The sequence below is a fragment of the Zingiber officinale genome, chromosome 8A (assembly GCF_018446385.1).
Source record: "Zingiber officinale cultivar Zhangliang chromosome 8A, Zo_v1.1, whole genome shotgun sequence".
NCBI classification, from domain to species: Eukaryota; Viridiplantae; Streptophyta; class Magnoliopsida; order Zingiberales; family Zingiberaceae; genus Zingiber; species Zingiber officinale.
In genome coordinates this window covers 22,866,171-22,882,565 of record NC_056000.1, presented here as the reverse complement: position 1 = coordinate 22,882,565, position 16,395 = coordinate 22,866,171, and the positions used below count along the sequence as shown (strand labels likewise).

General features: G+C 49.4%; 1 protein-coding gene across 3 annotated transcripts; it reads right to left on the bottom strand.

Annotated features, from left to right (window-relative positions):
* Positions 1–553: 553 nt before the first annotated feature.
* Positions 554–2,877, bottom strand: LOC122007975 (short-chain dehydrogenase TIC 32 B, chloroplastic-like). 3 transcript variants are annotated; one of them, XM_042563524.1, is made up of 9 exons: positions 2,752–2,877; positions 2,475–2,643; positions 2,139–2,370; positions 1,972–2,051; positions 1,729–1,885; positions 1,580–1,661; positions 1,404–1,491; positions 1,271–1,317; positions 554–1,199 (listed from the first exon to the last, which is right to left on the bottom strand). In XM_042563524.1, the coding sequence occupies exons 2-9, from the start codon at positions 2,599–2,601 to the stop codon at positions 996–998; spliced, it is 1,017 nt and encodes a 338-aa protein (XP_042419458.1). In that variant the 5' UTR covers positions 2,602–2,643; positions 2,752–2,877; the 3' UTR covers positions 554–995. The 3 variants fall into 3 exon arrangements, with proteins under 3 accessions (XP_042419458.1, XP_042419459.1, XP_042419457.1); XM_042563525.1 differs by having other exon boundaries at positions 2,744–2,789; XM_042563523.1 differs by having other exon boundaries at positions 2,475–2,794.
* Between the last annotated feature and the right edge of the window lie 13,518 nt (positions 2,878–16,395).

Genomic DNA, 16,395 nt, shown 5'->3' with positions numbered 1-16,395 from the left:
TCTTTAGTGATAAACAAGAAATCCGGAGTTCGAAACTCAACTGTAATGTATTATAGAAGATTTTTTCCATAATAGGTAGTCGACCTAAGAATGTTGACCGTTAAGATGAATCTCCATATATATTTCTTCAATTTATTCAGATGACCAACAAAAAATTTTCATTGTACCGGACAAGTCATCTCAAGATTAATCAAGCCAAAGGTTTGGATGGATAGTGGCAACTAAAAGAAATTAAAAAAAAAAAAAAGAATTATGTTACAACTGATAAGATTAACTTTGTAGAATAAAATGCATGAATATATACAGTTTCATAGAGCTTATGCTACAAATTGCAGGAGTAACTTTTTGGATAACGCCTATTCATTCATGTTTCACCATTACTATAACAATGTCTTCACAAGTATGTTAAAACACATTCATGTTGCTTGTGTATTTTGTAAACCTTTGGCTAGGAATAGCAGTAAATAATTGATGTAAAAAACGTGATAACGCCCCCCACATCTCCGGTGAGATGAAGGTAAAGACTCCAACCTTGCCCATTGAAGAATAGGAGTAATTAGTAAATAATAATTTCATTAACAAGGAAGAGAGAGAGAGAGGGGGGCGAACACTGAATCTGCTGCAGACTGTCGTGTTTGCATGAGAATAAACAAAAATATCAAGATAGAATCCTATACGATATATCATCTCCTGGATTAGAACAGATCCAAGTTTCCACATTTTTCTATTAGCTAGATTAACAAAGTAGACGAAGTATTAACTAAATCTATCAAAAATGGCATCGCAGTACGGTCGCTTGTTGATTCTATGACATGAATTAACCATGCGATTAATTCACCAACCTTACTACTGCTGCTGCACTGGTAACGTCCTTCCGTATCCTACGCCTTATCCCGTCCTCTCACATCACATTTACACGGAGCGGCTACTTTGTCCTGTACTTCACTATCCTTCTCTTTTGCAGGTCATATTAACCCAATCGTTCCTCCGACAGGTCACATCTCCGCTTCCTCCGAAGGAGGCAACGCCTCCAGCCGGAACCGAGCCGTCATGACCTCCGACGCGAGCCACATCCGCGTGGCCTCTTCCCGGCTGCACGCCGACGTCGACGGCGAGGCCTCGTTACAGTCCGCGTAGTACTTCCCCGATACGCCCTCCAGCCCGGGGTGCGCCGCCACGTAGCAGGTCGTCGCTGCCGCCTGCCGGAGCAACACTCCTTATTCCTTAATCTCAATCTGATGCAATTAGCATTCGTAAATGAGCGACTCACCTGGGGGATGGTTTTGAGCAGCTTAGACATGAGGGAAAAGGCCAAATCTGCCATGATATTGTAGTACAAGTCGAAGAATTTAGATAATCAAACTTTATCAATCATGGGGAAGATAAATAGGAGGAGCTGACACCTGTGACGAGTCCTTCCCGGTCGCGTGTGAGCCCGGTGCGTACGATGCCGGGGTGGACGCAGTTGGCCGTCACATTCGCTTCCATTTGCTGAGAGAGAGAGAGGAATCCCAAGAAAGGGCAAGCATGTGATGTGATGATGAAGGGAGGGTTATAATCAACGGCGGAGTTCTCAAACCTGGAGTCGCAGAGTCAACTCCATCGCGTGCAGGACGTTTGCGAGCTTGGACAGTGCGTAGACGCGCGTGCCATCGTACGGGCTGAAGAGGAACAAAAATATTTCATTCATTATTATTAATATTAACACAAGAAATTAAATGGTTTTACACTTTCTGGCCGGTGATGAGATCGAGATAATGGAGGGAGTCGCCGGAGAACCAGGTGTGGATGGCGGAGGTGACGTTGACGATGCGGCCTTGGATCCCCGTCTCTCTCGCCGTTTCCGCCATCTTATTCAGCAGCAACTTGGTGAGCAAGAAATGGCCTGAAAGAATCAAAATTCCAATAATAAAATGAATTAATATGATGCCGATTAATTAATGTACGGCTGGAGGGATGAGTTTCTTCGACCTAAATAGTTGGTGGCGAAGGTCATCTCGACTCCGTCCTCGGTGACGGCGTAGTCGTGGGAGAACTTGCCGGCGTTGTTTCTGTTAGACACGGAGCCACGGTTTAAAAGCGAGTAACGGGACAGAGCATAGGAATTTATTATGAAGAAATATCGAGGGAAGGCGTACATGAGAAGATTGAGAGGGAGGCGCAGAGCGAGGAAGCGAGAGACAAAGCATCGTACAGAGGCGAAGGAGCTGAGATCGAGCGGGAGCACGACGATCTCAGCGCCGGGAAACTCCGTTGCAATCCGCATCTTCGTCTCCTCCGCCGCCTTCAGATTCCTAGCCGGCAGCACCAGCCTCGCCCCCCGCATCGCCAGCACTCGAGCCGTCTCCGCCCCAATCCCCGACGTCGCCCCTGCGCCCCGACGGTGAGAAACAACCTAAATCGAAATCAAATACCGAGAACTCGTCCCGATCGTTCATCTCCCTGCTTGTCCTAGGGATCACTAAACGACTCACCGGTAACGATCGCCGTGATCGAGCGGAGGCGAGAGGCGGCGGCGGCGGTGACCTCCTCGCCGGTGGACTTGGAACCGAAGCCGCTCGTGCCGGCGGAGCCGATCAGGTATTTCACTGTCTCCAGCATTATTATTTGCTTAATATTCGACTCGATCCTCCTCCGATTCCCCTAGTTTAATTTTACAAACAAAAACTTGGAATCAAATTGAACAAAGAGATAAAGACAGACAAGAGAGAGAGTGGGGGAAAGGATGGTTTTGGGAAGTAACTGCTCCACCTTCTTCTTCTTCTTCTAATCACAGACGAAGGGGAAAGGCGCAGGCGCGGCGCCACTTTTATAGCCTAAAAAGGGGAGCACCGCAGAGCAGCGCGTTCCAGTTGCTATCGCAGCGAAAACGACGTGGAGGCCAATAAAGAAGGGGATGGTAAATGGCGGAGGCGTTTTCCCCCAACTTTGTTTTTTCTTCAATGAAGGCACAATTAAATGGCGTGGAGTAAAGGCGAAGGTGGTTGCTGTGGCATCGACACGGATATCGGGGCTGGCCGGGCCCCCCGCGCTGGCACTGTGGCACGAGTGCCGCGAAGCAAAGTGAAGGTGTGGTTCATGCGCCTCAGCGCTGCACTCTCCAGCCGAGACGTGTTAGAGCCCCCTTCATTCTCCTCACTCCAACGTCTGCTCCTCCCCGAGCACAGTGCTGAGCCGTAGAAACATCTCCCCAAACAATAGTGCCGAGCATCTTTTCTTACGTGCCCCATGTTTGTCATTTCATGGAGATTCCCTAAAGCGACGACCACCAAAAAATCATCTGCTTAATCCTGCCAATAATTGCGGAAGCCTCACTCTTAAACCTAACTTATTTTACCATTTCTTTTCGCTTTAAAGATCGTACCGAATCCACGAGTTCGGCCTTTAGTAAATGGCCAAAGTTGGGCTTCGATCAAACGATATGGTCGTGGTGGGCAATGATTGCTCGACCCCATTTTGCGTTATTGAGCCCCAAAGCAACAACTGAATTCGTCCACATGGCACTTGGGTTGATCAATCATTGCCCACTACACGCTAACGCTGCATACTTTGAATTGTCCGTCCGTTCAAATTTATAGTCAGTATTTTATTTGAGTATTTTTATTTTATTCGATGTGGGACAAATTGCTATCTAACCTACTGCTGCTTCGTGTCCGATATATGATCGACGAAGTGGGTTGATTAACAAAACACCATACATCACAAATTAGAAGGGTTTATAAATTTAATCCTGAGTTAACAACCCATACTAATTTAATCCTATTAGAATTAAAAATTGTTTTAGGACTGAATGGAAATGGGAAAAAATGTATATAAATTAAGGAGACTGCATTAAATTTCAAGAGATTAAATAATGGAGTCTCTGTAATTAACTACACACGAGGAACATGTTACTGAATTTCTTATTACAGCGATTTAAAAAAGAAAACATTGCTCTCCAATTAGTGGAGAATCTTCTTACATCTTGCCACAGCACATAGAAGTCACTCAAATTGTTATAAATTCACTAGCTTCAAATTAGGAGACGTCATTAGCCACCAAAACAAAGATCTAAAGGAAAATACCTGACTTTAGGCATCTTCTGCTTAGTTTATTCATTATTAGTTGATTGATTAATTATTTTGTGCAGAATGCATGCACCTAAAGGGTTCCAAATTGGACATATTCCACTAATCCATCCAATTTTTTAATGCATAATCTATCTTTCCTTCTTTCACGAATCACTAAACTCATAATTAACTTTTTAATGACAACAGTCGATGCATCCTTAATGTAGGTTATCTCCATGTCTCATGGAATAGTCAATGATTTCCACCTTGTGTGAGTCTTGGTCATCATAATGGGGTAGAGAGACCAAAGGGATATTTTAGAAAATTAATGTGCAATTGGCAATTTGAGAAGTAGATGTTGGTGCAGTTTGCACTAACAATCTAATTTAGGTTTTGATAAATGATAAATAAGTTAAGTTAGATATTGATGCGGTGATGATGAGGGGCCCCGTCTCGTCGTCACGATGTAGGTCAATGAAGGTCAGAGTCAGGACGGTCAACGGCCGAATGGTCTTGGCTGATCGAATGGGACATATCCCGACCGAGGGTTAAACACAGACCCACCGTCTCTGGCAATGAGTAATCAAACTGACGCTTAAGGGACACGTAGAAATTGAGCCGAGTGGCTAGCCGAGCCGAGCGGGAGAACCGCTCAGCACAACAGTGGATGACACGGACCGAGGACTTTCAGCCGAGTAGCTCTCCCGCTCGGCTCGACAGTGGACTTCCGGTCGAGCAGTCATCCCGCTCGGCCTAGCAAATGGATGACACTTTACATGAATAACACTTAGACCGAGCGGCTATCTCGCTCAGTGTGGCAGGGATATCAGTCCTGGTCGAGCGGTCATGTCGCTCGACCCAAACAACAGACAGGTGAGATGTCCTCCGACATCCTTTTGGGAGCTAGTGTCGCTAACAGGCGGCATGGTCAGATGGAGGATCGTACCGCAGAAGCTTCCACTGTCACTTCAGATACATGCTCGATCCGTTAAGGTACTATGTCAGGGATACTTTACTGACATGTCTCTTCAGGGAAAGCTTGAGATAGTGTGCCCGCTTTAAGAAGCGTGCACACACGCTACAGGAGCAAGGGGGTCCAAGCATCGGCGGAGATATGCTTTTCTCGTGATTTCTACTATTGTGCTACAGTTCTCTTTGCTTCTTGCTTCGCCGGAGACTAACTTGAGCGTCGGAGGGTCATCGCTGGGGACCCCTTCCCTGGCTCGGCACTGACGTTGCTTGTGTTGCAAGCGGGAGCGAAGTCCACCAGAGGTCAGCGAGAGCGCTACGTCCCCAGCATCCGTCCCTTCGACTTTCGGACATAATCATATTTGGCGCCGTTTGTGGGAACGTCACCTGAATCTAAGCCAAGGAAATGGAAGACGTTGGACGGCTAACCACCGTGATACTCACTCAAGAGGAGTTGGAGATGCTCGTGCAGGCACGAGCATCAAAAATTATGGAGCAACAACAACAATAGGCGATAGCCGATCGGCTAGCACCGCAACCTACAACCTCGGCGGCCGATAGACGAGCGGGGTAAGAGGACTGAGCGAAGCAACTCTCCATATGGGGACAGAACCGAAGGCCGACTGGCAGCCAAGGGGAAGTGCCACCCGTGTTGATCCTCTTCCATCGGGCTCTGTTTCAAACCCCCTCGAAGATATCCCAAGCGCATCAAGAGCGGGGATCATCTTCTGACGAGGCGTCTGTTCAGGACGCGTGGAAAGGAAAAGCGCCCTGAAGCACCACGCCCCCCGAACGGATCAACAAGTAATTCTAAGAGAAGATCCTACAAGACCCTCTCCCCGACACTACACCCCGTTGGCGATCGAGACATACAACGAGACGACCAACCCAGATGATCATCTGGATCGGTTCGACAATGAGGCTACACTGCACCAGTATATGGACGGAGTAAAGTGCAAAGTTTTTCTCACTACTCTCTTCAGATCGACGCAGCGCTGGTTTAGAAGACTGTCGGACGGCTCGATACAAACTTTCAAAGATTTCCGAGCTGCCTTCCAGCACCACTTCGCCAGCAGCCGACGCTACCAGAAGACAAGTGTCAGCCTCTTCGCCCTGAAACAAGGGCCCAAGAAAGCACTCTGAGCGTACATCCAGTGCTTCAACCAAGTGATCATGGATATCCCCTCGGTCTCCTTCGAGACTATGATGAATGCCTTTACCCAAGGGCTCGCCGAAGGGGACTTCTTTCAGTCGCTCATCAGAAAGCCACCCTGGGACTTCGACCACATGCTGAAAAAGACTAACGAATACATCAACATGAAAGAAGCCTAGGCGGACAGAAGAAAAGAGGCATCGACCGAGCATTTGGCGCCTACCGAGCGTCGATTGGCTAGCAGCCATTTGCTGCACAAGGGACCTAGGGCTGAAGGAACACGGATGCACCAAGAGACCAGGGCGCACGTCGTACAGCATGTGTCATCCGGTCGGCCCAAGGCGCCAAAGGGCAAGGTATGGACGCCCATATTTTGTTCATTCCACCAGTCGGTGCCAATCGTCAGCCGACTGACCCCTAAGGGATATCGTCATCGTCAGCTGATCGACGGGATCACCACCGCTCGATCGAGTGATGAGAAGAGAGAAGGGAGCCCGAGCGCCACCACCATCAGCAGAGGGAGGAAACCGATCCCTTCAAGATCCCAGCCAAGCGAAATAGGCTGTCCACCCGGGAAGAGGAAAACAAGAGCAACACTTCCCGGGAAGAGATAGGCATGATTGTAGGAGGGCCAACCGGCGGTGACTCCAACTGGGCCAGAAAGTCGTACGCTCGGTGGTTCGAGATCCATGTCGTAGGATACAACAAGGAGAAGGCCGAAGGGCCTCAGATCAGTTTTGACCCCGGTGATTTAGAAGGGGTCAAAATCCCTCATGATGATACTTTGATCATCCGAGCAGTGATCGCAACTACACCATTCACCGAACCTTCGTCGACACGGGGTGTAACGACCCAGCCCATTTGGCGACCCTCGGGTCGTCAACCGTCGACCGTCGGTCGTGCCGTTACTCATTAGGACTTCCCACCCCTGGACAGTGGATTTTTGCCTCCCCCAGGATTCGAACTCTAGACCTCCAGGCTTAAGTACTAGGGTTTATGAATCCTGGTAGCCAAGTGAGCGTCGTACTTAAGCCTGGAGGTCTAGAGTTCAAATCCTGGGGGAGGCAAAAATCCACTGGCCAAGGGTGGGAAGTCCTAATGAGTAACGGCACGACCGACGGTCGACAGTCGACGACCCGAGGGTCGCCAAATGGGTCGCCAAATGGGCCACCAAATGGGCCGGGTCGTTACAATAAAAAGGCGCTTTTTTATTGTAACGACCCGACCCATTTGGCGACCCTTGGGTCGTCGACCATCGACTGGTCGTGCCGTTACTCATTAGAACTTCCCACCCCTGGTCAGTGGAGTTTTGCCTCCCTCAGGATTCGAACTCTAGACCTTCGGGCTTAAGTACTAGAGTTTATGAAATTAATAGCACATCTTCTAATTCCAATAAGAGAAAGGAACCTTCGGAGATGAACCAAACATATCTTTAGCATTTAAGACTTGGTCATATTAACTTAAGTAGGATTCAAATGCTTATAGCCGATGGACTCTTGGGTACATTAGAGTTGGAAAATTTTTCAACCTGTGAATCTTGCTTGGAAGATAAAATGACCAAGAGATCTTTTAAGGCCAAGGGGTATAGAGCCAAAGATGTGTTAGAACTGGTTCATTCTGATTTGTGTGGTCCTATGTCTATCCAGGCAAGAGGTGGTTTCGAATACTTTGTCTCTTTTATAGGCGATTATTCGAGATACAGATACATTTACTTAATGTGCCGCAAGTCTGAGTGCTTTGATAAGTTCAAAGAGTACAAGGCTGATGTGGAAAATGTTTTGGTAAAAGTATCAAGACACTACGGTCTGATCGTGGTGGCGAATACCTCTTAGGAGAGTTTAGGAATTACTTATCAGAAGCTGGGATTCAATCTCAATTGTCCGCACCTGGTACACCCCAACAGAATAGTGTGACAGAACGAAGGAATAGGACTCTTATGGAGATAGTTAGATCGATGATGAGTTATTCAGAATTACCAAATTCATTTTGGGGATACGCTCTGGAAACAGCAGCGCACATTCTGAACTTGGTACCTTTTAAATCAGTAATCTCTACTCTCACAGAATTATGGAATGAGCGAAAATCCAGTCTAAGACATATTCATATTTGGGGTAGTCCATCACATGTGCTAAAAGCATATGCTGTGATCCGGATGATAGGTGATGGCATAGAAGGGATTAGGGAGAAGAGAGGGGGCAGAGGCGTCATTTCGGAGAGGGAGGGTTTTGGGGATTTTGGGAGCCGGTTCGTGTAAAAGGGAGAGGAGGGTTTTTCTTCGCGGGGGTCCGCCGCCATCACCTGCGGTAGCAGGGTGGCCTCCACCGCCATGGAGAGGAGCAGCCGGTCCTTCATCATCCATGGCCGCCTCCTTCGAGGATGGCTGTTGACGAGCCACCTCTTCCTCCCTCCTCTCCACTCGTCGACGCCGATGCCATGGAGGATCTGTCATCTCTAGCGGGCGTACCCGCTGCCGCCTTCTCCCGCAATCGCTACCGCCTCCAGCAGGCGCCAGCTGATGGCGTTGCCACCGGCGACCATTGACACCTCTCCTATACTGCCGGCAGTGAGTGCCTCCGCCGGCCCTGACTTCCAGCGGCCGTCAACGCCTCCCCCTCCGGTGTCGCCTCCTCCAGCAGCAGCCGGCGTCTCCAGCCGCCACGGCCGCCTCCGGCGATTGCCACAGTCATCGCCGGCGTCTCCAGCAGCCGCCGACACCTCCGCCATTGCTGCCTGCACTTCCCGTGATGGGTGCCGGCGATCACGGCGAATACCACCTCCAAACCACAGCCATAGTTGCCTTTGGCAGCCCGCCGATGTGGATCCGGCCATCGTGCCGGTGTATTTCATTGTTCGTACCATTATTATGCTTGTTAGTCATTCGCATTATCCGGCCGGCGTGTCGTGTGCCTGCCTGTGAGCCGCTGTATTGTTCCGGACCGCTGCGACTTGATTATCGACACGACCAGCTCACTCATCCATCCGAGGGCGCCCCCCTGGGCCAGGGTACGTCATCCTGCTCATTCTTCTTGCATTTGTTGCACTCTTCTATTATTATCTGGATACTCATATATCTATGGAATTTGCCTCAAGCACCGAGGTACCAGAGGCCGGGGCAACCCGGTCGCTGGATACAGGTACCGTTGACCGGAGGAGGACTCCAGACGACTTGGTCAACCCGGGTCATGGGGATGCGGTCAACCTTCCAGACACGTCACACCGGCAGGTTCGTTTTCTCAGCTTCCAGACAGGAACAAATTGGCGCCGTCTGTGGGAACGCGCCTGATCTGGAACATGAAGATGAACGGCGCCGGATAGTTCTGCCATCCTCATGACCACGGTCAGTTTTTCTGTTATCTGTTCTCGGTTAGTTATATGATCTGTATTATTTCTTCGAGCCAAGGCCCCCGAGCCGTTCGGCCGGGAGGTTTATATCCGAGCTACAGGCTCGAAGCCGAAGGCCCCCGAGCCGTTCGGCCGGGAGGTTTATATCCGAGCCATGGGCTCGAAGACGAAGGCCCCCGAGCCGTTCGGCCGGGAGGTTTATATCCGAGCTACAGGCTCGAAGCCGAAGGCCCCCGAGCCGTTCGGCCGGGAGGTTTATATCCGAGCCAGGGGCTCGAACCCGAAGGCCTGAGCCGCTCGGCCAGGTACATTATAGCTGAGTACTACCTCAGGGAGCGAAGGTCTGAGCCGCTCGGCCAGGTACATTATAGCTGAGTACTACCTCAGGGAGCGAAGGCCTGAGCTGCTCGGTTAGGTACATTATAGCTGAGTACTCTACCTCAGGGAGCGAAGGCCTGAGCCGCTCGGCCAGGTACATTATAGCTGAGTACTCTACCTCAGGGAGCGAAGGCCTGAGCCGCTCGGCCAGGTACATTTTAGCCGAGACTACCTCGGGGTGGATTATATACGAGCCAAGCGCTCGATGTGAAGGCCCGAGCCGGTCGGCCGGGTATATGGTTTTCCGAGCCAAGCGCTCGACGACGAAGGCCCGAGCCGTTCGGCCGGGTGTGTAGTCTCACTAGGAGACCGACGAGCACCGTCGTTAAAAATCGAGAGTCGGGCCGGCGACTATAAACCTCCCGGGCGACCGACCAAGAGTCGGGACGCAGTCGGGCCGGCGACTATAAACCTCCCGGGCGACCGACCAAGAGTCGGGACGCAGTCGGGCCGGCGACTATAAACCTCCCGGGCTGAAGACCTCTGCACGGACCAGCATATCATATATTCTCTCCCCTGTTCGGGGTCGAGTTATCACTGAAGGCCCCCGAGCCGTTCGGCCGGGAGGTTTATATCCGAGCCACAGGCTCGAAGACGAAGGCCCCCGAGCCGTTCGGCCGGGAGGTTTATATCCGAGCCACAGGCTCGATGGCGAAGACCCCCGAGCCGTTCGGCCGGGAGGATTATATACGAGCCAGGGGCTCGATGGCGAAGACCCCGAGCCGTTCGGTAGGAGGATTATATACTGAGCCCGTAGGCGCACGGGCTCGATGGAGATCCCGAGCCGAGCAAATGAGGATTATATATGAGCCGGGGCTCGGTGGCGACCCCGGCCGGTAGGAGGATTATATCTGAGCGGGGCTCGGCGAAGACACCCGAGCCGATCGCCGGGAGGATTATATCTGAGCCGGGGCTCGGTGGCGAGACCCCGAGCCGAGCGGAGGATAATATACGAGCCAGAGTCGCACGGGCTCGATGGTGAAGACCCCCGAGCCGTTCAGCCGGGAGGATTATATACGAGCCAGGGGCTCGGTGGCGAAGACCCCCGAGCCGAGCAGCCGGGAGGATTATATACGAGCCAGGGGCTCGGTGGCGAAGACCCCCGAGCCGAGCAGCCGGGAGGATAATATACGAGCCCGTAGCTGCTACGGGCTCGATGGTGAAGACCCCCGAGCCGTTCGGCCGGGAGGATTATATACGAGCCAGGGGCTCGATGGTGAAGACCCCCGAGCCGTTCGGCCGGGAGGATTATATACGAGCCAGGGGCTCGATGGCGAAGACCCCCGAGCCGATCGGCCGGGAGGATTATATACGAGCCAGGGGCTCGATGGCGAAGATCCCCGAGCCGATCGGCCGGGAGGATTATATTCAAGCGATCATCATCGGTTTCGGACCCGTTCAGCGGACCAGCACATCATATGTCTATATCCCCCGTTCGGGGTTGAGCGGCCTTCACTGGTCACGGACAAGATTCATGATCATCTATCTCCCCCGTTCGGGGTCGAGCAGTCGTCGCGGCCAGGTATCTATTCTTCCGATCGACATCATTCCGGTCGCACGCGCGGAATCGTCCGCCCGGCATTTATCCGACCGATCGACATCATTCCGGTCGCACGCGCGGTATCGTCCGCCCAGCATTTATCCGACCGATCGCCATCATTCCGGTCGCACGCGCAGTATCGTCCGCTCGGCATTTATCCGACCGATCGACATCATTCCGGTCGCACGCGCGGTATCGTCCGCCCGGCATTTATCCGACCGATCGCCATCATTCCGGTCGCACGCGCGGTATCGTCCGCCCGACATCTATCCATCCGATCGACGTCATTTCGATCGCTCGCACGACAGCGTCCGTCTAGCATCTATCCATCCGATCGGCATCATTTCGATCGCTCACACGACAGCGTTCGCCTAGCATCTATCCATCCGATCGACAGCACTTCGATCGTCCGGTCGGTATCTTCGTGGCTGCGCACTTGGCATTGGACCGATTACAGACTTGGTCCGCTCTGTATCGTTTCCATCTCCTACGACACCATTATTATAGCAACCGCTCGAGCGACATTATATTATTGGTTCAGCGATTTGGCTTTGACATCGAGAGTGGTTCAATTCCTTGCAATAGACTATCCAGTCAGTCGGACTCACGCCTCCTTCGACTAGACTTGAAGGGGAGGCTTGTGATCTGGATGATAGGTGATGGCATAGAAGGGATTAGGGAGAAGAGAGGGGGCAGAGGCGTCATTTCGGAGAGGGAGGGTTTTGGGGATTTTGGGAGCCGGTTCGTGTAAAAGGGAGAGGAGGGTTTTTCTTCGCGGGGGTCCGCCGCCATCACCTGCGGTAGCAGGGTGGCCTCCACCGCCATGGAGAGGAGCAGCCGGTCCTTCATCATCCATGGCCGCCTCCTTCGAGGATGGCTGTTGACGAGCCACCTCTTCCTCCCTCCTCTCCACTCGTCGACGCCGATGCCATGGAGGATCTGTCGTCTCTAGCAGGCGTACCCGCTGCCGCCTTCTCCCGCAATCGCTACCGCCTCCAGCAGGCGCCAGCTGATGGCGTTGCCACCGGCGACCATTGACACCTCTCCTATACTGCCGGCAGTGAGTGCCTCCGCCGGCCCTGACTTCCAGCGGCCGTCAACGCCTCCCCCTCCGGTGTCGCCTCCTCCAGCAGCAGCCGGCGTCTCCAGCCGCCACGGCCGCCTCCGGCGATTGCCACAGTCGTCGCCGACGTCTCCAGCAGCCGCCGACACCTCCGCCATTGCTGCCTGCACTTCCCGTGATGGGTGCCGGCGATCACGGCGAATACCACCTCCAAACCACAGCCATAGCTGCCTTTGGCAGCCCGCCGATGTGGATCCGGCCATCGTGCCGGTGTATTTCATTGTTCGTACCATTATTATGCTTGTTAGTCATTCGCATTATCCGGCCGGCGTGTCGTGTGCCGGCCTGTGAGCCGCTGTATTGTTCCGGACCGCTGCGACTTGATTATCGACACGACCAGCTCACTCATCCATCCGAGGGCGCCCCCCTGGGCCAGGGTACGTCATCCTGCTCGTTCTTCTTGCATTTGTTGCACTCTTCTATTATTATCTGGATACTCATATATCTGTGGAATTTGCCTCGAGCACCGAGGTACCAGAGGCCGGGGCAACCCGGTCGCTGGATACAGGTACCGTTGACCGGAGGAGGACTCCAGACGACTTGGTCAACGCAGCGGACAGATCATCAACCGGGTCATGGGGATGCGGTCAACCTTCCAGACACGTCACACCGGCAGGTTCGTTTTCTCAGCTTCCAGACAGGAACATGCTGATAAGTTAGAATCTCATACAGAAGTTCGTGTGTTTGTGGGTTATCCTAGAGGAACGAAAGGTGGTTTATTTTATAGTCCTAAAGACCAGAAGGTCATTGTTAGCACCAATGCCCAGTTTTTAGAAGAAGACTATATAATATACCACAAGCCCAGAAGTAAAATTGTTCTAGAAGAAATGAGAGAGGGCACGTCTACTTCAGTACCAACAGTACAAGATGAAGTAGCACAAGAAACTGCAACACGTGTTACAAATGATGCACAGTTACAGATAGTGCCTCGTCGTAGTGGGAGGGTTGTAAGGCAACCTAAGATATTCATGTTTTTAGGAGAGTCTTCGGAATTGATCCCGGGAAAACATGAACCTGATCCCCGGACATATGACGAAGCACTCCAAGATAAAGATGCAGTATCTTAGCAAATCGCAATGAATTCTGAAATAGAATCTATGTATTCTAATAAGGTTTGGGAGCTTGTAGAACCACCAAATGGTGTAAAAGCTGTTGGGTGCAAGTGGATCTACAAAAGGAAAAGAGGGACAGATGGGAAGGTAGAAACCTTCAAAGCAAGGCTTGTTGCGAAAGGGTACACTTAGAAAGAGGGAATCGATTATGAGGAGACCTTTTCACCGGTAGCTATGCTTAAGTCTATCCGGATACTCTTATACATTGCTGCTCATATGGATTATGAGATTTGGCAAATAGATGTCAAGACAGCTTTCCTTAATGGAAGTCTTGAATAAAACATCCATATGAAGCAACCAGAGGGGTTCATTGAAAAAGGCAAAGAGCATTTAGTGTGCAAGCTCAATCGGTCCATTTATGGACTGAAGCAAGCTTCAAGATCTTGGAACATCTAGTTTAATAAAGTAATCCAGTCATATAGATTTATTCAGTGTCCGGATGAGTCTTGTGTATACAAGAAGTGTAACAGAAATGTGGTGGTATTTCTTGTACTATACGTAGATGACATTTTGTTAATTGACAACAATGTCAAAGTATTATCAGACGTAAGAGTATGGTTGTCTAAACAATTCGATATGAAGGACTTAGGAGAATGTGCACACATTCTTGGGATCAAAGTCATAAGGGATCGTAAGAAAAGGATGTTGTGCTTATCTCAAGCTTCATATATAGATACAATCCTTGCTCGTTTTAGCATGCACAACTCCAAGAAAGGTTTCTTACCTTTTCGGCATGGAGTAGCTTTATCTAAAGAGATGTCTCAGAAGACATCAAAGGAGATAAAGGACATGAAGGCGGTTCCTTATGCTTTGGTTGTGGGAAGCGTAATGTATGCAATGCTGTGTACGAGACCGGATATCTATTTTACCGTGGGCATGGTTAGCAGATATCAAAGTAACCCTGGACAAGGATATTGGACTGTTATAAAGCATATATTGAAGTACCTGAGAAGGACTAGAGATTATATGTTAGTTTACCAAGCAGATGATTTGCTCCCTGTGGATTACACGGATTTAGACTTCCAATCAGACAGGGACAATAGTAAGTCTACATCAGACTATGTGTTTACTTTAGGAGGTGGAGTCATTGCATGGATAAGTGTTAAGCAGAAATGAGTTTCAGACTCAACCATGGAAGCTGAGTATGTGGCAGCCTCTAAGGCAGCCAAAGAAGTTGTATAGCTTTGAAACTTCCTAATTGACTTAGATGTGATTCCTGGTTTACCCAAAATCATCACAATTTATTGTGATAATAGCGGTGCAGTTGCAAACTCGAAGGAACCACGGCCCCATAAGGCGAGTAAACATATAGAGCACAAGTACCACCTGATACGAGACATCGTGAAGAGAGGAGAAGTTGTCGTCGCCAAGATTGCATCAGCAGATAACCTGACAGATCCTTTCACTAAGGCCCTTCTGGCGAAAGCTTTTGATCGGCATGTGGAGGGGATGGAAATCAGATGTATGGCAGCAGATATGCCAACTTAGTCTTTTAGTATAAGTGGGAGATTGTTAGTGTGTATACTAAAAGCTTAGCTTTTGTAAACATTTATTTTGAAATAAAGAATCACATTGGTCAAAAATATCTACATTTGTAGTTGTTCAATTAATTTATATTATAGATAACATGGTGTGTGGTGTCACACACAGAAGATCATGTTATCAGTTCTTTATAAATTATAAACAGATGCTCACGACTAAGATGGAAAGGAACAAACCGTTGAAATAGTCGTTGTGTAATTAGGTATTAGTTTATCTTGACTAATAAATTAATTAGTACACTCTAAGTGTATTGAGTATGACCATTTAAGGTAAGTTCCTTTTATACTGACTTAATAAAAGAACAACACCTTAGTTATTATAGAAGTGTGTGCTCTTAATCCTAATATAATAACAAGCACATATATTTAGTATTTATTTCTTTAACTTATCAAAAGGTGAGATTTAGCTCGATAAATCAAAAGGCTCGATAAGTTGGGAAATGATATTACTTATAGTGTGTATTGTTGATTATAGGAGGAAACTGTGTCTTAGTAATCTAGGTTAAGAATGTCCCCAAGAGAAGCTCATAAAGATTGTCATTTTAAACTCTGCAGGTGGACTTAGTCCGACATGACGATGAGGTTGAGTGGTACTACTCTTTGACTAAGATATTAATTAAAATGAGTTATCAGTAACTCAATTAATTAGTGGTCATTCGATATCTTAAACACAGGGAGATTAACACACTCATGATAAGAAGGAGCCCATAATGTAATTTGGAATTGGTGCGGTAGTGCAATAATAACTCTCTAGTGGAATGAGTTGTTATTGATGAACTTGAGTTGTGTGTTCGGGGCGAACACGGGATACTCAAGCTCGTCGAGAGGCCAAAACCAATTTCTCCTCTAGGTCCCTATCGTAGCCTCATTAATAGCTCATATCCACCCATGAAAAGCCCATCTTGGTGTCCAAGAGGGGGCCGGCCCAAGGCTTGGTGACTAAGCCAAGGCTGGCCACTATCTTCTCTAAAGGGGCTGGCTATAAGTTTTGCAAAGGGGGCCGACCACATAATTCAAATTATGAGGGGTGTTTTGAATTTTTAAAATCTTCTCTTTGTAGATATCTACAAGTTTTAAAAGAGAGATTTTAAATTATAAAACTTTCCTTATTTGAATTAGGTCACATGCTTTAAAAGAAAGTTTAAAAGTTTTAAAACTTTTCTTTTTTAATCATCCTCATGGTTTTTA

Coding starts and splice junctions, on each gene's coding strand:
- LOC122007975 (XM_042563524.1), bottom strand. CDS start 2,601: ATGCTGGAGACAGTGAAATACCTGATCGGCTCCGCCGGCACGAGCGGC. Junction 2,371..2,474: donor GATCACGGCGATCGTTACCG/GTGAGTCGTTTA, acceptor GTCGGGGCGCAG/GGGCGACGTCGGGGATTGGG. Junction 1,318..1,403: donor CCGGGAAGGACTCGTCACAG/GTGTCAGCTCCT, acceptor ATATCATGGCAG/ATTTGGCCTTTTCCCTCATG.